General features: G+C 49.0%; 2 protein-coding genes across 14 annotated transcripts in view; one reads left to right on the top strand and one right to left on the bottom strand.

Moving 5' to 3' along the window:
• Positions 1–8,167, top strand: part of SCAPER (S-phase cyclin A associated protein in the ER) — a 495,697-nt gene extending 487,530 nt beyond the window's left edge. For 10 of the 13 annotated variants that reach the window (XM_049852841.1, XM_049852843.1, XM_049852837.1 and 7 more), the window contains 3 exons: positions 2,375–2,566; positions 5,273–5,324; positions 7,849–8,166. In XM_049852841.1, coding sequence (XP_049708798.1) covers positions 2,375–2,566; positions 5,273–5,324; positions 7,849–7,952 — 348 coding nt within the window. In that variant the 3' untranslated portion in view covers positions 7,953–8,166. Of the gene's footprint in view, positions 1–2,374; positions 2,567–5,272; positions 5,325–7,848 lie in introns of all 13 variants that reach the window. The other 3 variants (XM_049852839.1, XM_049852840.1, XM_049852848.1) reach the window with 2 other exon arrangements.
• A 6,901-nt stretch (positions 8,168–15,068) lies between these two features.
• Positions 15,069–20,231, bottom strand: ISL2 (ISL LIM homeobox 2). Its single transcript, XM_049852871.1, has 6 exons — positions 20,174–20,231; positions 19,163–19,352; positions 18,625–18,887; positions 16,504–16,787; positions 15,712–15,879; positions 15,069–15,275 (listed from the first exon to the last, which is right to left on the bottom strand). Exons 1-6 carry the CDS (start codon positions 20,229–20,231, stop codon positions 15,159–15,161), a joined length of 1,080 nt encoding a protein of 359 aa, XP_049708828.1. The 3' UTR covers positions 15,069–15,158.
• Between the last annotated feature and the right edge of the window lie 2,494 nt (positions 20,232–22,725).

The following is a 22,725-nucleotide window of genomic DNA, read 5'->3' on the forward strand; positions in this document are numbered from 1 at the left end:
AGAGATGTTCCTTGATTATGCATATTTCTTTCATTAAGAAAAACTCTGATGTCCCATGATGACTTTCTCCTGACTTTAGAAAACTTGAGCAGTCCAAGGTGACATTTAGCCACGCTAAGGCCTAGAAATGAGTCCCTTGATGAAATAAAATTGAGTCTTCCCTGCGCCAGATGTGTCAGAAGGCTCTCAGACAACTCTGTCCCAGTGTCCAAGGCCCTGCCTGTCAGGCCGGGCTATTTGCATTCCCAGTCTTGCTTCTCTGCCTGAAAAAGAAGTGCTTCGCTTCCTGTTCAGCTGTGCTCATGACATGGAGCTGCCACCACTTTGTGCCACAAGCCCACCTGAGTTACCCGGCAGGGTCTTACCCACCGAGTCTCAGTGCTACAGGTCCCCTTCTACGACCTCCTGGTCCCATCTGCCCACAATGCCTGATATGTGGTTCACAGGACAGTGCCAACTAGCTTGTCCTACTCTGGCTCTTAGCCAAGCCGGGAGGTGTGGCTCTCACCACTGTCGTGGGCCTCTTACCTGTAACCTGGTTCTTAAGTCCTATTATAGGTAGCCTAAAAATTTTTTTTTTTTTTTTTTTTAATGGGTAGAACTCCTTGCCCCAGGGTAACCCAGCTGCCTACATCCATTTGTGTCATCTGCAGTCTAGGGACTTACAAGCAGTGACCTCTGGCAGGTCATTTCACTACACTAGTGGTGACCTTTGTAGACTGATAACCAGCTCTGTTCCCTCAGGGAACTCACAGGCCCCTAAGGGGGTCCGCTTTTGGCCCATGAGGTTCAGGAGTCCAGGTGGAGTGAGTTCTGGTGAAGTGCCCAAGTCCTGAGCTAATTCACCAGGAACCAGGAGTTGTTGTCTTTGAGTTAACATTGTGTCTGTGCCAGGCCGAATGGCCAGTTTAATACCTTTTCAATTAGTGAGTCTTCCAGTAATAGCATTTTAACAACGAAGTTCCAAGGAAAAAATTTGTTCTTAATTTTTGTCCGAAGGGGGAAAAAAGACTTCTAATAATGGTATCAGTATAAATTCTAAAGTGGCGACCATTTGGCTGGGTTACAGAATTTGTAGCTAATAATTAAAATAAAGATTTAAGCAAATGCTTGATGAGTAAAGTAGATGATAGGGCATATTTTTCTCAGCCAGCATCAGAAATGGCAGCTCATAGCCATGTGCTGGATTGTCACACAGTGTGAGTCTTTAAAATTCCTTCTGGATTTGAAGGTATTAACAAGTCCCTATCAACATTCTCTAAAGGTTTTTGATGTCATTTTAGCTATTGAACTAAAATATGTGAACTATTACTTTGTTGATTTTGTTCTTAAACCAAACTGCATTATCATCTGAGAGTGTGTCCTTAAAGTATTGTTAAAAGTACTTTGAAAACTTGTAAATCCCTGTAATTTATGTTTTTCCTGCCTCTGCTGTTTCATTCTGTCCTTCTGGTTTTAATTTGAATGCAGTTCTGTCTGGGTGTGTACCTGTAAAATTGTGTTTTTCCAAGTACAATTTACAGTCCTGACCTTAGGTTTTACAGTGTTCCCAGCCTTCTAGGAGCTTCCTCCTATACTGAAAAGTGGGCTTTGGGTCACCCAGCTCTTTCATATTAGAACTGTCTAATCAAGGTTACTTGAAACAGATCTGATTTTGGCGTTTCTTAGTTTATCATGTAGGCCGAAAGAGTAAATTAGGAGGACTTCCCTGCAGCCCCATTAATTGCATTGCCCCATTTCTTAAAATGTACACAGTTGTAAACCTAGACTGCTTCAAGACAACAGTCTCATTTATCTAAACAATTCCCCTTTTAGACTCAGTGGCACGATGGAAACTCAGATAAGGAGTGTGGATCGGAGGAAAGATCTCTTGGAGCCTGTACTTGCTGAAACTATTTCCATTCCCCTTACAATCCCCTTTTCTTTCCAGGGCTTGCCTCCATACGAGCTAGATACATCTGCGTTCAGTGTATTCAGTGAGCTAGGTTAGAGGAAGACTGCAGTGGGCAGGGCCACAGAAGAGAGTATATGAGATCTTTGCAGTCTTTAGGAATATGGCTACTCTGTTTGGGGGGAGGGGTGGTGCTTTGTTCAGTCGATGCATATCCTAAATCCGTCCACAGCTGCACCTTTCATCATGGGTTCTGATAATTTTTAAATGGCTGTAATGCTTTTGGAATCTTTTCCTTAAGTTAGGAAATGAGATGTCTGTATTTTTTGCTCATTTCAAATGTCACTTAAATTAAGGAGTTAGGAGGCTGTTTTGCTATACTCCTTCGGCGTGTTCTCCATGGTTCGTACCGACACTGTGCCACAGGGCAAGGGGTAGACCCAGCCTTTTGGCAGGTGACCTGGGGCTCCTCCTCTGTTTCAGGTAATCGTACAGTCGGGCCGCCACCCCACGGTGCTGCAGAAGCTCTGCCAGTTGCCCTTCCAGTATTTCAGTGACCCACGGCTGATCAAAGTGCTGTTCCCTTCACTTATCGCTGCTTGTTACAACAACCGTCAGAACAAGATCATTCTGGAGCAAGAGATGAGCTGTGTCTTACTGGCCACGTTTATTCAGGTATCTTCAAACATTACACCTAGCGTTCTGGCTTTTGTAATGCATTTGAAAAGGAAAAGTAAACCAGTTGGTTATTCTTGCCCTCCACACCACCTTTTTAAACTGCCAGATATTTCTGTGCTTGAAAATTAATTTCTAAAATATCAGATAATAGAACTGAGGTTAGGTGCTGTATAATTTCTACCTGGAAGATTTCAAAAGAAGATTATTTTTCCAGTTAACAGAATGGTAAGCCCACACTCAGGAAATGTTTTTAAATGACTGCCAGACGTCCTTAAGGCTTAACTGTTATATTTGCCTTTTTTTTTTTTCCAGTCTAACTATAAAGAATAAATAACAATTGTTAAAGATAGATCTATTAAAACTTCGGCTTATTCCATAAACTTTTTAATAAATATGATTTGTAAATATAAGCCTTAGCTGTTACATTCGTCTTGTTTTTAGTCTAGCTGGAGGAAATAGAAAGAGGCCGCAGTGGTGCAATGGTTAAAGCACTCAGCTGCTAACCAAAAGGCTGGCAATTCAAACCCACCAAGCCACTTTTCTAGAGAAAGTGGCAGTCTACTTCGCTAAAGATTTATAGCCTTGGAAGCCCTATGGGGCAGTTCTGCCCTGTCCTATAGGGTCGCTGTGAGTCGGAATCAACTCGACAGCAGTGGATTTGGTTTTGGGTTAGAGGGAATAGACAATAATTGCTGAAGGTAGACCAGCTAAAACTAGTTTATTTGTACATCTCTAAGTAAATGTTTTATATATATATACCGGCCTCATATTTTTCTGATTCAGTTAAATTCTGTACAACTCAAATCAGAGTTCATGCTGTACCAAAGCAGTATCTCCACATCAGAAATAATAGCGGACCACAGAATAATGAAATTGGCTCTTCTTTAACGTTTGCTAAATAATCCTGTGATTTTTTTTTTTTCTGTAATTGTAGGTAATGATTTGCTGAAAATCTTCCATTTTCTTTCAGACGTTCCACCATAAAATCACTGTGTTTGCTCCATGCCACACATGTGATCAGTAGACAATGCTTCCCGTTCTCTATAATAATGAAACAGAAAGCAGAGCTCTCTATTCTTATTGTGCCTTGGTCTGCTCATATCCATATATCACTGCCTTACGGGTGTGACAGCGCCCAGCTGGTTTGGAACCACGGAGAGTTTCCCCAAGCCTTCTTCACCTTAGACAACAATTAGTGGTTTACAGGTTCTAAACTGTCCTCTTAAGATGATCAATTAGTAAACACAGTTTTATCAATTATGTTTAGAAATATTTTATTTTCAGCTCAGTTATTCTCTTTGAGTCTGGGATCCATTTTCTGAAAATATTTTCAAGTCAGATATTCAGATCTATAGGTAAAGTATGGATTTTCAAAAAGTGTCTTATGGTTAAATTTAAATCTTAATAAATTCTTATAACCATCATGTCAACATTTGGGGTTCTTCAAAAGTTCTTACAGCCTTAGAATTAATGGAAGAGAAAATACATCATAGAGAATTTTAAGACTGTGATCTCTTAAAATTCATATTAGTCATTCTGCCGCTCAACAGGAAATTTTTGAGTGCCTGCGGCGTGCTGAGTACTGCCGTGGGCACTGGGGATACAGCAGTGAATAAAACAGACAAAAGATTCCTGCCTTCATGGATCTTTCATTAAAGTGGTTATTGTGTGTGGTCGAGTCGATTTTTGACTCATAGCAAATGGGGGCGAGTCAAACAAAAAACAAAACAAATAGTGTATCAGATGGTGGTCCGTGCTGCAGAGAACGTTGGCGGGAAACGGGGACAGGGACTACCAGGGAATGGGGAGGTGATGTGTGGTTTTTATTGCGTGAGCAGAGAGGCCTCATCTGAGATAGTAATATTTAAGCAAAGATAATTTTGCATCTGTACCAGTTTAGATCCCTTCATTTTCAACTGCTTGGGAAACAGTTTATAAAAATACAAATAATATCAGAAGCTAAAGATCAGATATATTTGTTATTATCTGATATTGATCTCAATATACTTCTAAATCTACCTTTGTCTATTACAAGAAAACCCATATTTAATAAAAATTCTATAATTACTACAGGGATTTCATATAATGCTTATTTGGGATAGGATGTTAAGAGTAGTGGAGTTAATGTTTTTTTCTATAAATAATTCTCCTGAAGGGAATATCTACCAGGTTTTCATTTACAAAAAGGTCTCCATGTATTTCAGATTATTAACACACACTAGAAAATACTTTTAAAATAGGAGCTGGTGGTTTGTCATAGGTTTCTGAAGATTTACATATTATATACTACATTGTTCATTCTCCAGCTAAAAGGAAAATTTCCAGACTTTGAAATTTAGCTCCAAAATACATAAATGCATTTATATTTGTGATTTTTAAAAATCTGTCAGCACTTTAAGGGAGTAAATTTGGATAAGTTTTTAGTTTGTTTAGATATAAAGTAAAATTGTCATTTCCACAGGAGGCAGCAACCTGGCTCCTGGTGATAGCAAAATTTAATAGTCATCACTATTTGACTTCAATTGATTAGAATCCAGACTATATAACATAAGTTTCTTTAGTGTTTTTATTTGTGCTCCAAAGTAATCGTACAAAAGAGATAGCAAAGGGGTTGTCTCAAATTCAGAAGCATTTTCAGAGCCACTTGTAGTGCAATTCTCTGCTCATAGCATTGGTATAAAGCACTTCTCTTGTCTCATGCAGGATTTTGCACAGGCTCCAGGTCAGGCAGATAACCAGTCTTACCAGCCCAAAGGTATGTCTCTATTGAAATTAAATTTTATGTGTTTGTTAGCCAACGGATATGTTTCTCACCCCCACTCTGGAACTGTTACATCACCTAAAAGATTTGAGATTCAGATACCAAGTGTATTTTCAGTGAGTAAATAAATGGATTTTGTCATCAAGCCTGAGTGCATCAGAATATACAGGGAAATCTATGGAGGAAAAAGAAAAGCACAAAACATGTTTCTGCAATTTATACCCACCTCATTTTTTTTTTTCATGCAAGACAGGAAACCCTGGTGGCATAGTGGTTAAGTGCTAGCACTGCTAACCAAAAGGTCAGCAATTCAGATCTACCAGTCAGTCCTTGGAAACTCCACCGGGCAGTTCTACTCTGTTCTGTAGGGTCGCTACGAGTCAGAATTGACTCAATGCAATGGGTTTGGTTTTTTGGTTTCATGCAAGATAAAGGAGCCCTGGTGGCACAGTGGTTAAGCACCCAGCTGCTAACCAAAAGGTCGGTGATTCAAACCCACCAGACGCTCCACGGGAGAAGAGACTTGGTGATCTGCTCTTGTAAAAATTACAGCCTAGAAAACCCTGCAGGGCAGTTCTACTCTGACTCGATGGCACACAACAACATCGTGCAAGATATAACAAATGGTGAATAATTACTACTAAAGAGCCACTTTGTAGCACAGCAATCAGATCATTAATGTTGACCTTAATTACTCATAGAAATACTGAAGTCACATAGATTTGGTTCCCTATCCATGTCCAGAATAAAGTTATCAATGATAGTAACTCATATTTTCCCCTAAAGTATTTGAACTTTTTTATTTGTTAGCAAAGTTCAGGGGCCAGAAGATTTATAGTTTTGTTTTCTATAGTGTTCCTACTGGGGTGTTTCCTCTGACCAGAGTTGGAGATTTAGAATGTTAAAGTACATTTTTTTTTTTTAATATTCTGCCACCCAGACTGTAATTGAGAAGTACAAGTTCCATCTCTCATTGAGGCCTTAATCCATATTTTCAAAAGTCTTCCATTAGTTTGGTAGTCTTGAAAGTGTCCAGTTCATGGCCCACTCCCGGCAGGACCCTCTGGGGCACCCACCAATAAGCGCTTACTTGGAGGGGGACTACTTGTACTCTGTCACAAAAGAAAAAATCATCTACTGTGAATGGAAGTGTATGGAAGACAATACAACTAAAGCTGTTACAATGTTATGAAAAAATGTCATATTTTATTGACCCAGGTACCCAGAGAAGTAAACAAAAAGCTATGCAACTTTTCGGAAATTCATTTCAACGTCACAGTACCACTTGTCTAAGCCAGAATTTGTGTGCAAGTTCAGCTCTGCCCTGACTCACTCAGCCACAGCCTGTTTCTGGTTTTTTTTCGTTTTTTGTTTTGCTTTAAAAAAAAAAAAAAACCTACACAGGCTACTTGGGAGAAATCAGTTATATTTCTTACAAACCAGTTTTTTTTTTTAATTCTGAATAAATAAAAAATACTTAGAAAAATCTTTCAGTACATGTATTTTTAATTTGTACAGCAATTTTTTTTTTTTGCCAGTAAAAAATGTAGACATTCTTTTTTCTTACTCTTTCTCCTAACCACAAAGAGTGAGTCACTATTTGCTGCCTATCTGGAAGGCAGAGTCCCAAGGGCTGCCTCTGCCTGTTTGGTGGGCTGAGGCCTGTGGGAGCCTCATCCATTTTTCTTTTCCAAGGGACCAGCTTCTCTGACTTTCATTCTTTCCCCAATTAAATGGGCTTAGTCCACACAACAGAAAATGGGGAATTGGTCTCTGCTTTGCTCAGAAGGGTCGTCAATGTTGGTGACTGCTCATGATGCCAGTTTGCACCTTGGACATCTGTCCTTCGTTGGACTTCTCAGTCCCCACAAAATGTTTCAAGAACGTTTTGAGTTCATTGCTCAGATGAACCCTTACGTGTAAAACAACTCCTGGTGGCACCGATTTCTTATTTGCTGAGGAAGAATTCTCATTTTCAAATACCCACTGCTCACTGACTGCCCAGCCATGCGATTGTTTCCTTTGCCAGCATTACTAGCCACTAAAGCCCCTGTTTCCTTTGCTTTGTTACACAGGCAGCTGAATGCTAAATTTGAACATTTTTTAAAGTTATATTTAAGCTAAAAATAATGTTTTAAGTTAAATAGACTATATTAGAAAACGTATGTCACAGTTTATATACAGATTTACCCTTTCAAGGCTAACTTAAGGATAGAATATATGACCATTTTATTTTGTTCACTGTAACTTATTTTCCCCTTCAGTATTTTCTTTTCTCCTTCATTTATTTTACTCTAGAGTCCAAAAATAATTTTTTGGTAATGGTTTACATAGAATATGTAAAATTCTGATTAAAATATATATGTCTATGCTAGATAGCTAAACTGGTTTACAAAAAAAATGTATCATGGTTTATTTGAAATATATGTCTCCATTTAGTACTCAGATATCAAAGTAAATTTAATTTCTTAAGCTCCAAAGAATTTAACTCTTAACTTTTTTTCTTTTTTTCTCTCAGGAAAATGCCTTGGTTCCCAAGACTATCTTGAGCTGGCTAACCGATTTCCTCAGCAGGCTTGGGAAGAAGCTCGACAGTTTTTCTTGAAAAAAGAGAAAAAATAAATGTTTTATTTGGGTCCGCATTTGAGTACCCTCGTTAATATTTTAAATTGTTCAAACAAACTTTCTCACTGTTCCTTAAGAAATTCATTTTCCCATGTTTATACTGTCCCCTGCACTGTAGATATGGTATATACTTTGTGCTGTTTATAATGACTGTAGATACTTTAATGTTCTACTTTCTAATTTTACAAGTCGAGTTTGTTTCATTGATGCATAATATTTTGGATTTTGGTAACTTCCATCCAATCATAATATATAACTTGCATTTGTAATATGGGTGAAATTAGACACCAAATTAGAAAGTCTGTTTTGTTCTTGTAATAAAATAACTTATTCTGTTTGCAATGTGACTTTATTTCACATTTAGTCTTTTCAAACTTTTGTTGAGGCAATACAAATTTGGGGGAAAAAAACTCCAATGCCTAAGGTATCTTTAATTAAAGACTTAATTAAAGTTTACTCTCTCTGAATTTCCCTTTTTAATGTTTGGAGTAAGGATGTTTCTAACACTTTCACATTCTAACTGCATAGTGTGTTTTGAGGGCTTCTTAAAGTGAGTTTAGAGCACTGTATTCATTGGTCTGCCCAAAGTTTCGTAGCAGGCAAGACTGAGAATGTCCTCTAGTATTGCTGAACCCAAGTATTCTCCGGAAAAAAAGATTAGTGATGTAAAAAAGATCAATCATAATGAACTATCCTAAAGAATTTTCTCAAATAATTGTGAGTTGAAGCAACACTGAAGTAAAAATAAAGCAGAAGGTCACAGTGACTCTGAATAAGTTTCCAACTACCCCGATGCACTGCACTGCACACAGTTGAACGTGTGAAGTGTCAGCCTGGGAGATGTTGACCTTTTCATGTCTTGTTCTCACCATTTCTCCACAGTAAGCCCACGGTCAGTGCTAAGCCGTTAACTGAGTGACATCAGCAATAATTTCTGTCAGATAAGAATCAGACAACTACCAAGAAAAAAGATCTGGTGGGGAGGGGGAGTTGATCTGAAAATTCATCAGACCCAAGATCATCAGATCGGAAACTGGAAAACACAGAAGTTTCGACTGTTTTTAAAAGCAGACTTCTACCTAATGCTCGAGAGATTTCTTTTTGGAGCCTCATAAAGCTGCCGAATTATGTATATTCTGTTTTTACTTCTTTGCAAATTGAGAGAAAATGAAGTCCAATTAAAAAAAAAAAAAAAAAAGACAAACATCCCTGTGGGCTCCATGCTCCCGCCGCCGCGAGACCCTGGCGTCCTCCCACGCTCTGGGCTGCAGAAGCCACAGGCTGGCCGGGACCCCCACCCCCAAGTCTCGAACACTGCGCCCCGACCGCCTGGCCTCGAGGGCGGGGGGTCCGCCAGCTACAAAAGCAGCTGGACAGGCTCTCTGGAAGCCCCTCCAGCCTCGACAGAGTCCGCACCCAGAGCTCGGGCGGCGACTTCGCCTTGAGGCGCGGGAGCAGGACCCAGGGCTCCCGCCCGGCCCCGGGGCAGTGCGCGCAGACGCTCAGGCTGCCTGGCCCGGCTGTGCGCCGCTCTCCGGAGGGGAGGCCTGGGCCTGGCGCCCGCGTCCTCCTCTTCGACGGCCGGGTCTCCTCCGCGGCCAGCGGCCCAAGAGGCGGAGGCAGGTGTCTGTAGCAGGCTCATTCTGCGACTAGCAGCCGCCCCAAGTGCCCCAACCCGGAGAGGAGTTACCGAATCCCGCTTGGCCCGTGCGTCTCGGGGCGTCGATGCAGAATCTTTGTGGCTGAAAGGAATAATCAAATATTTATAAGATTTCCTGCAAGACATTTCATAATAGAAAATACTTCTTATCTGGTCGGAAATTTGCCAAAAACTCATAAATAATTGAGACAGCTGTGATTAACCTCCCAGAAACCATAGGAGGATTCGCAATTAAACGTTTAATTAAATGGTCTCATTGCCCCCTTCGTCCTGGAGGAAAAGGGGCTTGATAGAGACAAACCCCGGCCCTCACCAGCTAGGGAGCCCCCACCCAGCCGGGGAACCCCCACCGAGCCAGGGAGCGCCCACCCAGCCGGGGAGCCCCCAGGCGCGTGGCTGCGGGGCTCCGGCCTGGGATCGACTGATGGCTGTGGGACACCCTGTGCCTACCGACCAGGGCAGTTTCTGTAGGTCTCAAGTTCCGCTTCTGAGTGCGCGTTCCGGCCGGGCCAGCGTGATTTAAGCCCTAACTCTCCCGGGTTTTACGACTTCTAAACTCTCCAGGCAAGGAGGAGAGCGCGGCGCCCAGGTGAGCGCGGGCACATTTTGTTCCAGTCTGCGGGGGCGCAGTGCCACCCACAGGCTTTCTCCTGGGGCGGAGACCCGCATCCCGAGTGTCCCGAGGCTGAGGCAGACCCACGCGGGGCAGAGAAGAACGGCCCCTGCTGGGTCCAGCCTGTGAAGCTGACAATGCCACTGGGCACAGCCTGAGCAAAAGCCATGATTTCGCCTGGACTTCAAAACCCAGAATTTGAGTCAAATAGTAAAAGCCGCCTGAAGCCCGGGAGCAGTGACATTTGAATGCCCGATGCCGTTGCCCAACAGAATTTCCCTCTCCCGGCGACAGGCAGCTGCCCTCCCCGGTAGCTCTCGGCAGGGGCTCGTCACGCCAGACACCCAACAGGATATCGGAGCCTCTCCTCTTTCCTTGCACTGTCATTCCGGGGCGCTGTGACCTGGACCCATGAACCTGGCCCGTGAGCCTAGGTCAGGACCTGCCTCCCCTAATACTCCTCCCTTCTTTTCTTTCCCAGCACAGCTGGCAAAACCTCCCGAGTCAATTCTTCCCGGGCTTTGTGCCAAGCTTTCAAAATTCTTGGGTTTCAGTAAACTGGGAAGGGATTACTCCTCACGATCCCCATTCTACCATTTCCCTGTCCTCCCTAGTCCCTACTGCCACAACCCCAACATAGGGGTCTTCTGTAGTCAAACCGCCCCTTCAAATGTTGTTTCCCAGCGAGAAACCTCACCTTTAGTGAGCTCCTGCCCACCTCTGCCTTACTCCTTGACCCACTCTCCCATCAGCTGCTGACCTTCTTGACCATGGGGGTTGGACTGGAGCCTGGCTCACCTAACACTCTGGCCCTTCAGGCATGATTGCTGCTGGGGCCCCAAAAGTGCTTTAGAAATTGAACCCCCCTCCCCCCCATCTGAATCCTAATTGAGTATTTCCTTGTTCTCTTTCTCCCATTATTACTGTCTAGCTCCATTTCTCTGTATCCTCCATGCGTAGTCCCCATCAGCAAGGTGCTAGTCTCTAATTGGTCATGAACTCCTCATTTCACTGAATCCCAGTATCTTCAAGAAAGTTTACATCAGTCAGACCCATATTTAAAAGCCTCTAATCTTCCTTACATCAGCTTAATAAACTCCTTCCAAATTTCCTGCTTTTATCACAACTCCACTGGGAACTTCTCTGTAAATAGTTATTATTCGTTCATTGTTTCCTCTCTCCAGTGTCATGTTATTCAGCTAATTCTCTTGCTCTTTTTTGGTGAACACCCTTATGGGAAAACACAGCTAACTCAAAGTATGGAAGTTTATACTCTCCCCTGGGCAGCCAAGGCAGAATCTCAAAATTTTCTAGAGAACAATCTTAGACAATGTGTCATTTAAGCCCAGTATTTGTAGCTCTGACAAAACTGAGCTTTAAGCTATTCTATATTCAAAATTAATACTGGTTTCTGTTCCACAATCCATTAAATATTAAAGTTCGTTAATAATATGGCCACAGGGACTCTGAATTTCCCAGAATTAGGCAGTCTTTCAATATGTATTAAATTTTGTGGTATAATAGCTATAAACTTTTCCATCTCTGGGAATCCCTTTCCTGCCTCAATTACATAGAGCTATCCAAATTATTCCAATTATTAGATAAAATCTTCTGAGAAAATCTTATTCTCAAGTGATTCTAACTAAATAACTCCTATTTTCCACCTATGGCCTCTTTTATTAAACTGAGTTTTTAGCATGCAACCAGGGGACCTCACTTTAAAAGTTCAGTAAGCATAAAGTACTACACTCGTAATTGTTACAGGTAATTTAATTTACAGGGAAATCCCTACCGTATTACAGAAGATGTTTAAAGATGACCTGGGAACCAGTAAAGCTGATGTTTATTAATGTAACTAACCAACCGTTGACCTGGCACTTCACCAGGGACCCTTGTAATAAGGATTCAGAGTCAAACCCTTTCCCTAAAAACCCACATGGAAAATGATATGCCCTTTTGCATGGCTAGAGACAAACTACAGGAGAGAAAAGCTTGTGATGTTTTATACAGTACAGATGCAGTCACCCCAATACACGATAACCACCTTTTACTTGGGAAATTTCCCATTATTCAAAAACAGACACACTCATCATATAAACATCAATAAGAGGAATTAGATTTTTGATCTATAAAGACATAATTATGTAAGCAGATGTTCCCATTGGTAGCATTACTGTGCTCAACAGTGTGTCAAAAGGGAAAATCCAGAGCTAATTAACAGCAACTATTAATAAAATTCTTTATTCAAGAACTTATTTCTCCTTTAAAAGAAAAACAAGACTCACTATCCTGGATAAATCAAAAGAACTCAAAAGTAAGATTTCTTGAGAGTTCAGCCCCCATCCAATGGCCAGCCACAAGGTAAAGGGGGATGTGTGGATTTCTTTTTGGGAGGGAGTGGTCTAAGAGAAGGAAGCCTCACAGAACCCAGCCCTGCTTATTAAAACCGTTTCTGGGCACTTGAGAGGTAAAGCTGGTCCTCATTAGCCCTGCATATATCTCTTCCCTTATCTCTGAGTTTGCAGCACCATTTCCTAAATCCTGAAGAAGGGGAATGCTCCCTTTAATGTTTTTGCTACCATCACTTTGACTTGCAGGAAGTAAAATATAAATGTGGCTCTATTTTCCCACCTCCTCCCATTTTCTTTCAATAATTGCCAGCAAACCTTCCATCTCTAAAGGGGAAGAGGGCACGGAATCCTGCCATTAGCTCTACTGGAAAACCTGTGGCTTTCTAACAGAAGGTACCTACTCCTCTCTCCAGAGACCGCAGCTGCCCGTCAGACACATTTTCCTCACCAGCCACTACCTGAGCTAAGCTGACAACTATCCCTACCCAGTCAGGGCGTTGCCCTCTTTCAATATAAACCCTGGACAAAGAAGGATGCATTTATGGGTCATTTAACTCAGGGGACAAGGAAACGGAAACTCATCGTCAGAGATTGGGGAGGAGTAGGTGGATAGGCCGGTGGGCTGCCCGCTAGCTTCCTGAGTCCCACCAAGTGAGGACTGGTCTTGGAAAAGAACTGTCCCAGGCTGCCAAAGGGTTAAATACTTGTGAAGGGTAAAACCTGAGCCTCGCGTTTTTTGTGCTTGCCCGGGGGCCTGCTGGAGAGATTCAGTATCTCTCGGTTATTTCCTGCGATCACTAAAGCCAGTTTTCAAGAAAACAAGTCGCAGGGGTTTGAAATGTCACACCAAGTGACCTGGGCACGGCATATCCAGAGGCCATTCCCAGCCCCCTCCCACCCGGACCATCCCCGCCCCCTCCATTTCGGGTCTGGAAAGAAAATAAACCAAGGACACGCCAGACTGGTTCTGGGTGGACTTATTTTCCCCAGCAGCCGCGATCCTAGCGGGGGCTTGTTGTGGCTCCTTCAGCGTATCGCTTGCAGGTGATGCCAAATGCAGATAAGGAGCCGCCGCCCGGCCTTCTCCTCTGTCTAGACGGGAGAATTAATAATGCAGCGAGATTGATCACGTCGCGTGTCCACTCAGGGGACAACACGGAGGACGAGCCGTCACGGCTGCCGGGTCTAGCCGGGGTCGGCCCCTTGGTTCGCCCCGGGCCCGTGGGCCGGCCTCGCTGCTCGACGGCGGGGCCGGGGGTGGCCTAGGCGCCCGGGAATGCGAGTCCGGGCTCCGGACAGGCGGGAAAAGCAGCGCTGGGAGGCCCCGAGTGCTCCGGGGCGAAAGTGGGGCGAGGGGCCGGGGCCGCGGCCTGGAGACAGGGGACCACCAGGCAGGCGCCGGCTCCAGGAACCGGGCGAGCAGCGACAAGGCGAAGCTGAGAGAGTGGGTCCCGTCCCTGGCGAGCTTGACCACTGGCCAGAGTCCGCCGCGGGGCTGCGACCGGGGCGCAGCGGGCTTCCCGCCAGAACCGGCTTGCCCCACTCGCCCCGACGGCCTCTACCGCGCGGCGCCAGGAAGCCGCGCGCAGGGACGGCGCGCCCAGCCTCCGGAACGGTTCGAGGCTCACGCGCAAGGCGGTGCCGCGGGCGCACGGACCTAGCCCCGCCCCGCGCGACGCCCAATCCCCGCCGGGCCTGCCTCCTGCCCGGGAGCGAGCACGCGGACCCCAGGCGCGCGAGGCGCGAGTTGCAGCGGGTTGGGCGCCGAGACCCAGACGCCCGCTCCGTGGTGACTAATTTTCGTTGAAACGAACTCAACTCCCGAATTTACGTTGGCCCAGCCCTCCCGCTGCGCCCACCGTACACAGGAGCAGCAGCGCACGATTAGTATTTTTTATTAAGATCAAAATATTCGTCCCACTGTGAACTGGCTGTTCTGACAATAAATAACAATAACTTACGTTTGTTTGTTCGGCAAAGGCTCACACACTCTGTCCTCCGTCGACTGATAATTTAAAACATTTTCAAGGAAAGTCTCCTTTCTACTTTTTTTTTTTTTTTCCAGCAATCATGCGCTTTGGGGGTTTGAGTGTCTGTTCTTTGGGGTTTTCCCCTTTCCTCCATCCCCTCTAAGGCCCGGGCGGAGCCGCCTGGGAGTGCGGGGCGGGTGTGAGGAAGGAGCCCCTGTGGGCGAGCTCAGAGCCGGCGCGGCGCGGCGCCGGAAGGGCCCTGCGTGTTCTCCACGCTCAGGGTGGGTAGGTGGGTGGGGGGCGAGGAGAGACAGAGCGGCAGCGGCCACGGTGCGTGGGGGAGGCGAGAGCAGACCTAACCCTGGTAAATCTCAAATTCTGGTCGTGAAAAAATAAAGTCTTCGGAGCAGGGGTCTCCAGTCTGGCGAAAGCAGGTTGCGTCCTGGCGCTTATGGCTGTCCTGACCGTTTCTCTCGGCCCTCTCTCTTTAAATAGCAATAATGAGAATTTAAAAGGCGAGAGAGTTTTCGGAGCTGGAATGGCCTGAGCATGGGTGAGTCTCATGCAGGGAGCATGCGAGGTCCGCCGGCTGACGGGGAGGGGTCCCCCTCACGTCTCCACCGGACTTGGCACCATGCTGTTGGGGGTGTCGGGGAGCTGCGAGGACAGGGAGGTCACGTCGCTGCCGGAGGAGTTACCCAGGGAGCCGGACTCGGAGAAGGAGACCTGGGGCGGCGGATACACCAAGGATGAGTGAATGAAGACATGCCCGAGCTGGTGCTCAGGGGCCTCTTGCTTCGGGGGTGGGGGCAGTGTCCCTTGGGGACTGGCCACCAACTGGCCACAAGCCTGGTTGAGAAGGCGGCCAGGTTCCCAGGCGATTAGGGTTGGGGCACAGGCTGGTTTACCCTGCGACCTCTCCTGCGCACACTTTAATCCGGGAGACCCAGGTCAGGGCGAGCTGTGGGCTGGGATGCTGTTGCAGCTACTCCCTTTCCCCACTAGTCCCCCACTGCCGAGAGTTGTCCCCTAGCCTCCCATCTCATCTCAGCCTCTTCCTTCCCGCCTCGGCGACGTCCCGACTGTGCCAGGCTATTCCATCCCCACCCTCCCGCAGGGTCTGTGGGAGTCCGAAGCCGGGGCGGGTCGGGGAGGACCTCACCAGCTGCTGGAAGGCAGGTTGGTCCAGGTCACTCTGGAGGGCGAACTCGCTGAGTGCTTTCCACGGCGGCTGGTACGTCTGCACCTCGACTGCGCTGCCCTGCACCGCGCTTTCGTGGCGGATAGGGCTGCCCGCCACGAGGGGCGTCCCGGTCAGTCCCTGGAGGCTCTGCGGGGCAAGGCAGGGGGAGGTCGCTCGAGTTAGATCTTGCTTTTTCCACCACCATAGAGGCTGAGACCGGAGACAATGCAGGTTGTTTTGGAACCTGCAATGATTTGGGTGTGGGAGAGGAGCACTTGACCGGTATTGGGTTGAGCCCTCTTTCCGCACTCGGGATACTCCGGGGCCCGCAGACCCGCCACCACTGCTCTGCCCCAGTGCTAGGAGCCAACCACACGGGAAGGACACTCGAGGTCTGCGCTCGCGTCCCTAGTCAGGTGTGCAGAGGAGAGGGGTTCAAACTGAGCCAGGCCAAGGGAAAGACCCAACTTGCTAGCCTGACTTGTGGGTGCTGCGTACAATCATACCGCCTTCGGCCCTTCGCTGCGCCCCCAGCCCCCAACTCCGGGTTGCTGGCGGGCCAGAGAGAAGGCCCCACCTCAGATGCAGTAATTACAGGACCTTAAACGCCAAGGCAAGCCTTCCTCAGAAAGCACAAACACACATGGTTTGGAAAGTACAGTTCCCCGGGATCTCCCCAAAGGGAGAGCCGGCCCAGAAAAGGGCTCACGGACGCCGCGGGCGAACCCAATGTCCCTCCCGTCCGGCTCCTCGGGCCTCGGAGTCCCTCACCGTCTTGTCGTTGTGCTGCTGCTGCTGCAGCTGCTTCATGAGAATGGATTTCTTCTTGTCTTTGCATCGTTTGTTCTGGAACCAGACGCGGATAACCCGCGGGCTCAGACCGGTCATCTCCACCAGCTGCTCCTTCATAAGCGCGTCGGGCCGCGGGTTGGCCGCGTAGCACGTTCGCAGTGTGTGCAGCTGCTTCTCGTTGAGCACCGTCCGCACGCGGGTTGTCTTCTCCGTCTGCTTGTGCACGTGCGGGCGCAGCGAGGGCTGCCGGCCCGCCCCAGGGTCTGGAGAACAAGGGGGCGAGAAGTGAGCAAGAGGCCGCGACCCACCCGCCTGGCGCCCCGTCTCGGGGCGACCCGAGCCCTTTGGGGCTCAATTTCGTTTTGTTTTTTAATTCTGTTTCTTTTTGTTGTTGGTCTCCCTTTACCATCGGATCTCCTTACCCCGAGGGAGCGGAGCATTTCGTCCCTTCACCTAGCTCCTTGGCCGGGCTGCCCCGCTGCGTTCTCCCCGGAGCGTAAGCGGGGCCCGGGAGCTTCGCACTAGGCCGCTGAGGGCCGGGAGTGGCCGCCCCCGGCTGTGCCCCCTGCACTCACCCGACCCTGGGAGAGCCGGTTTGGGCCCCGGTGAAGAGTGAAGCCCTCCGGAAGAAGCCCGAGTGTGTGAGGAAGAGGAAGGAGGCGAGCACCCGGGCCCGCCGCTGCGGTGGGGAAGCGGCGCTGCTGCGGGGTGGGGGTGCGGGGCTTCTCCAGCTTCCTGGGCTTCCCCCTCGTTCGGAGGCCGCTCAGGCCCCACCAGCCTGCGGCACCGGCAGGCCTCCAGGGCCAGGACGGGTTTCTTCCTGCCCGCCCTCGGACCTCGGCCCCGCGGTCTCCTGCCTCCGGGCTCCACATTCCCTGGCCCAGCAGCCGCCCACCCTCCGGCCGGCGCGCAGCCGCTCGCAGTCTCCTCCCTTGGCCTCGGGTTCTCTCAGTCCCGGGGAACCAGGGCCTGATTCTGGTAGCCCGCAACCCGCAACAAACAGCAAGGAGCCTCTCAGAGAAGCCCCTCCGAGATCGCGGGTGGAGGTGCACTCGTTTTCATCTTCATCCTGCTTCACGAATACATCCCGACCGACTGTATCTACACACCCACGCACATATGCCGCACTGTTTCGATTTTGAGCCCCTCCAGGCATTTCTAGATCTGGATAAACATTTACAAATAGCCCATCCCGCCCAATTTCCTCATTCTATAGAGGAAGAAACAGAGGTCCAGAGAAGGAGTGCTGCAAAGCTACACAGCACTCGGAGGCCCCGCCTGATCTAGAGATCGCTTCAGGCTATGGCTATCTACTGGCAGCTGCCCCTGCCTGGGCCCAGCGTGCCGCTGTTTCCCACCACCCCTACCTGCCTAACCACACAGTCAGACCCCATCCCTGGGAGCTCCTGATTAGGACACAGAACATACCCTGCTGTACTTTTATCAGATCCCCGATTCCACCGTGCCTTTATACTCCCTCTCCACCAAGAAGCATTTGGCTAAGTTGTCCATCAAGTCGGGCCTCAAAAAACAAACAACAGACGCCCCCTCTTTGTCAGGTGGGTGGCCTTCAGAGCCTACGTTACCGGTGGGCCCCTGGCTGGCTGAGCCCAGGCCCAGCTCCGGGGTTGGGAGCTGTATGCCTTGCACACATTCCCCAGGGCACACTTATCTTTCTTCTCCGACAATAACACAGATTCCTGGAAGAAATTCCGAAGGCAAATCCCTCAGACAGGCACCCCTTAAGATTCCCTGTTGTCATACGCCCTCCTGCTCCCAGCACCCTGTCCCACATGTCATGGAGAACACAATTCCTCGCACTCACACATTCACACACACACACAATTCCAACTCACGCTGACGTACACACAATTTCTCCCGATACACACGAACACACACACCGGTGTTCCCAGCACACAGTTCTGCATTCACACAGAAAAACACAATCCTGGCAAACGGAACCACACATAAGCGACAATTTTCCGTCAGCAGCACAAGCAACGGCCCTACACCTACTCACCTACCTACCTACACACACACACCCCTCTTACTCCACTCACAGCAGCGCAGGAGCCGGAGGGCCTGGCGCGCGCGGCTTACCTGGCAAATGCAGGCCCCGGGCGCCGGGCAGTGGGCCGGGGCTCCGCGGGCTGCCGGCCGCGGCGCGCTCGAGCAGGAGGCCGTGGTCGGCGCGGCAGAGCAGCTCGTGCTCCCGCAGCGAGAACTCGTCGCCCGGCAGCAGCTGGCGGCTGCACACTGAGCAGCGGAAGCACTCGATGTGGTATACGCTGTCCCGCGCCCGCATCACCAGATCGCTGCTGCTGAAGCCCACCTGGCACTTAGCGCACTTGATCCCGAACAGCCTGCGGACCCAGGGCGCGGGCGGCCTAAGTGCGGGGCCGCCGCCCAGCCGACCGCCTGCGGCCGCCCTCGCCTCTGGGACTGCTCATCGCTCGGGGCACGCGCGCCCAGAACGCTTTGGGACCCACGGGGAGGCCGCGGGAACCCCCCTACATGTGGGTTTCTTGACCCGGAGGCGCGCGGCAGCGCGTTGGGGGTGGGGCACGCGGGCGGGCCGCCATCCCTGAGCCCCGGCCCCTGCAGGCGGTGGCGGAGCCCGGGTTCCCGCGGGCCTCACCTGACGTAGTCCCGTTTGCAGTAGGTTTTCCCGTCTCTCACGAAGCACGTGCACGTCTCGTCCAGGTACTGGCTGCACTCGGCGCACTTCAGGCAAGCGGCGTGCCACTCGAGGTCGGGCGATACCCGCAGGATAAACTGGTCGTGGATCTGACTCCCGCAGCCCACGCACATGGCCGTCCCGGGCTTCTCTGGCGGGGAAGGGAGCGGGGCTCGCGTCAGGCCTGGCTGCCCGGACCCCGGCCGGCCTCGGCCACTCCAGCCCCAATCCAACCCGCTCGCTCCCTCTTTAAAGAATCCCAACCACAAGGAAAAGGAAAGAGATGCGCTGTCTAGAAGTCCAGACAATTGGGAAACGAAAAACCAAAATCTGCTGAATTTGCGAAGGGTTTTTGCCTCCCACCGAAATATTTTCGTTATTACATTCACTAGGACGCACAATCGTTTTTATCCATCTATGTTGTAACTAAATACTAATGTGAAGGTGAGAAGAAAGTAAATAGATACGTAGGCACTGCGGACGCTACCACACCATTACAGAACGGTGATGTCCCGGCATTTCCGCCCTCATACTCCCTCTCCCTGCGACTCCCTCCTATCCCAGCCCAGACACCTCAGCTTTCAGCGGAGTCTGCGCTTGTCCTCTCTGACATTTCTTAGTTTAAATATCCCAGGTCAAACTAGAGAAGCCTTCCTTATTTGAAAGACCCACACAAACAAAAAAACCCACATCCCTAAATCAAACCTAATTGCCTTAGCGCAAAACAGAGGCAGATTTCACAGCCCAGGGTCAGCCTCGCCAGCTTGAGAAATGTTTAATTACAAAATGAAAACAACGGAATTCCAAAGGATAAGCAGTCCTGCAGGAGAAATGCATTTATTTTTTCTCTCCCAAAGTGTCCTGTCAAATAGAAGCCACTTGTAGAATCCGTTAAACATCCTTCTGCATTACAAACACTGCATATTAAGCACACGCATACACACCCACAGACACACACAGAGAAAGACTTACTCTTGGAATGATCCCCCATAGCACCCAGAAAAGGATAATGAAAAATAATATCCACCATGCAGAAAAGAGATGTGCGCAAAGTGTGCGGCCAGGGGCAGAAGGACGAGGGTCGTGCGCCCAGCCTCGGCTCTTTGCTAACTAACTCCTCCTGCCCCGCGGAGTTGAAGGAGCGATTCCGCACCGGCCCGCACGCAGCATGACGTCAGCACGCACTCGCCCCGGGCCGGAGCTGGGGGCGGGACCTGTGGCGTCACGAAGCTTCCCCAGAACTGCTAGGGAAGCCGGGGAGGTGATGGGGACCTGGGGGCTGATGGGCGGGGAAGGTTGGGTGGAAGGCGGGGGTGAAGTGGGATTGGCTGGGAGGAAGTGGGCAAACCCTGATTGGCACGGAGTGAACAATGGAGCGCAGCCCCCTCCCCCGAAATCTACAAGAATCGTCTCTCCCGCCTGGGGTCGGGCAATCCCGGTTGGACCCTGCGTCATACCGCCGAGTGGCTCCGCGGCCGCCGCAGCTCTGAGCTTCCTCTTGGGCTTTCGGGGCGGTCTCCCCAGGTGTGCCTGAGCAGGGTGATGGATACTTAGGGTGGGGTGAGGGAGTCTCCTTTAAAAGCTTCCTTCTTGGGACGAAGGAGCTAGGGGAGAGGGGCTTCCGTTTGGACGTGACCAGCGCTGTCCAGCTGGTCACCTTTCTCCTCTCGTGCGCCTTTGTTCTCAGGGTCCAGGCTAGAGGAAGAGGCTAAGGAACGATCACCTGGGTTTGGGTCAACTCTTTTTAGACTTTTTAGACTTACCCTCACCGACTCTGGAAAACTTCTCCAAGCGGTAGCATTGGAGGGGTAGCGCCGGAACGCAGAATCCGAAGACGCTCTAGAACATGGGTCCTGATCCGGTCCTGGACTTGCTTTTTTTTTAAAACTCGACATGGACTCTCCCCTCGAATAGCGTAACTCCTTCCAGGAACACTGCTGGGTCGAGTGCGTACCCCACATCCAGGATAAGCGTTTTTTACAAATTGTCCTGTTTCATTTCACAAACCAACTACAACGCGAATGATCAGAAATAAATGTGGCAAGCGGGGTAATTTACTATCTGTGCAGTGGTTAGTCAGTCCTTAGAAAACCCGCGACTTCTGAGCATGGTCCAGGCATTTCTTTCTTTCAAAGAAATCGCTGTGGGTTTCGTTTGAAAGGGTTCAAAGATGGGAACATGAATTATAAATAACATTTATCCGAACACGGTGGCTGTTGTTTTCCCATTAAAAGGCGTACCAAGAACATGGTGCGGCGCCGATGAGGACCTGGGGACAAAGTGTCTCCACTGGGTTCTCAGACCCGGGCCCAGGTCCCCGCGGGCACGTCAGCCCGAGGGCGTGGCGACTCTTCTTCTAAAACCCCGAGGTTGCTTAGTTTCTTGCTCCGAGCTGCCGGCCAGGAAAGGGACGCAGCCAAGGGCGCAGGGAGAGGCTTTGCCGAGAGTCAGGGCGAGGTCCTGAGTGCACGCTAAAAATCAGTTCTGGGTGATGGCCCACTGCCCAGCGCCCAGCCGGTGAGTGCTCATCGCCCGCCCAGCGCTTCACACCGGTGGTGCCCATTGCATGCGATGTTGACCGCTGCCTCCATCTTTGGAACGTCGAAGGAGCCCTGGTGGCGCAGTGGTTAAAGACCTCCTCGGCTACTAACTGAAAGGTCGGCCGCTTGAACCCACCAGCCGCTCCGTCCGCGGGAGAAAGATGTGGCAGTCTGTTTTCCTAAAGATTACAGCCTTGGAAACCTATGGGCGGCTCTACCCTGTCCTATAGGGTCGCTATGAGTCAGAATCGACTCTGTGGCAGGCGGCAGGCAGTGGGTTTGGTTGGGTTTGGTTTCCTCTCCACATCTGTCCCGGTTCTTCATCACAGCTTAACAACTGCTTCTGCCAAAACGCCATTTCTTGCGTCTTCGCCCACTAACTCCCCAAAGAACGCTCACCCTGAGTGTGTGCGGAGCCTGTCCCAGGTGGGGAGAATGCTGCGTTGGAATGAATGTGTTTATGTAAATAAATGGGGGAGAGGAAGGAGGGGTGGTTATCTGTGCACTGTGTATGTGAAAGCCACTAGTGTGATCTCAGCCAACTTATTTTACTTCTCTGTCCCTCAGTTTCCTCATCTGTAAAATGAGGGGTAAAAACAGTAACTACTTCCACTATTATGAGAATTAAATAAACTATGTAAAAGGCTTACCTGGCACATAGTGATTTCTCAATGCCTGTTTACTATGATACCTACCATTGTGTATGGATCTTTGGGTGGAAGCCTGTATATACACGTCTTTCCTGTGTGTGGTGCCTGGATGTGTATGGGTGCGCAGGGGAGGCCTAAGGATCTCCCCATGTGTGTCATCTAATGATTTGTGTATTTCAATGTGTACTTGCTGTGTGTGCATGCTTGCTCTGTGTGTGTGTGTGTGTGTGCTTTGAGGATGGGGTTTGGAAAGAGTGCTCTGTGTGCTCTGGGTGGTTTGTGTAAAGATGATGTCTGTGTATCTGGGTGTGCAGTCTAGGAATGAGGGAGAAAG

This window comes from Elephas maximus, chromosome 13 (assembly GCF_024166365.1).
Source record: "Elephas maximus indicus isolate mEleMax1 chromosome 13, mEleMax1 primary haplotype, whole genome shotgun sequence".
Lineage (NCBI taxonomy): Eukaryota > Metazoa > Chordata > Mammalia > Proboscidea > Elephantidae > Elephas > Elephas maximus.

Excerpts from the sequence above, each read along its gene's own strand:
- ISL2 (XM_049852871.1), bottom strand. The coding sequence starts at position 20,231 with ATGGTGGATATTATTTTTCATTATCCTTTTCTGGGTGCTATGGGGGAT. Across the intron at positions 18,888-19,162 it reads TGCAAACGGGACTACGTCAG|GCTGTTCGGGATCAAGTGCG; the intron begins GTGAGGCCCGCG and ends CTGGGTCCGCAG. Across the intron at positions 15,276-15,711 it reads AACCTGCCTTCCAGCAGCTG|GTCTCCTTCTCCGAGTCCGG; the intron begins GTGAGGTCCTCC and ends CCGCCGCCCCAG.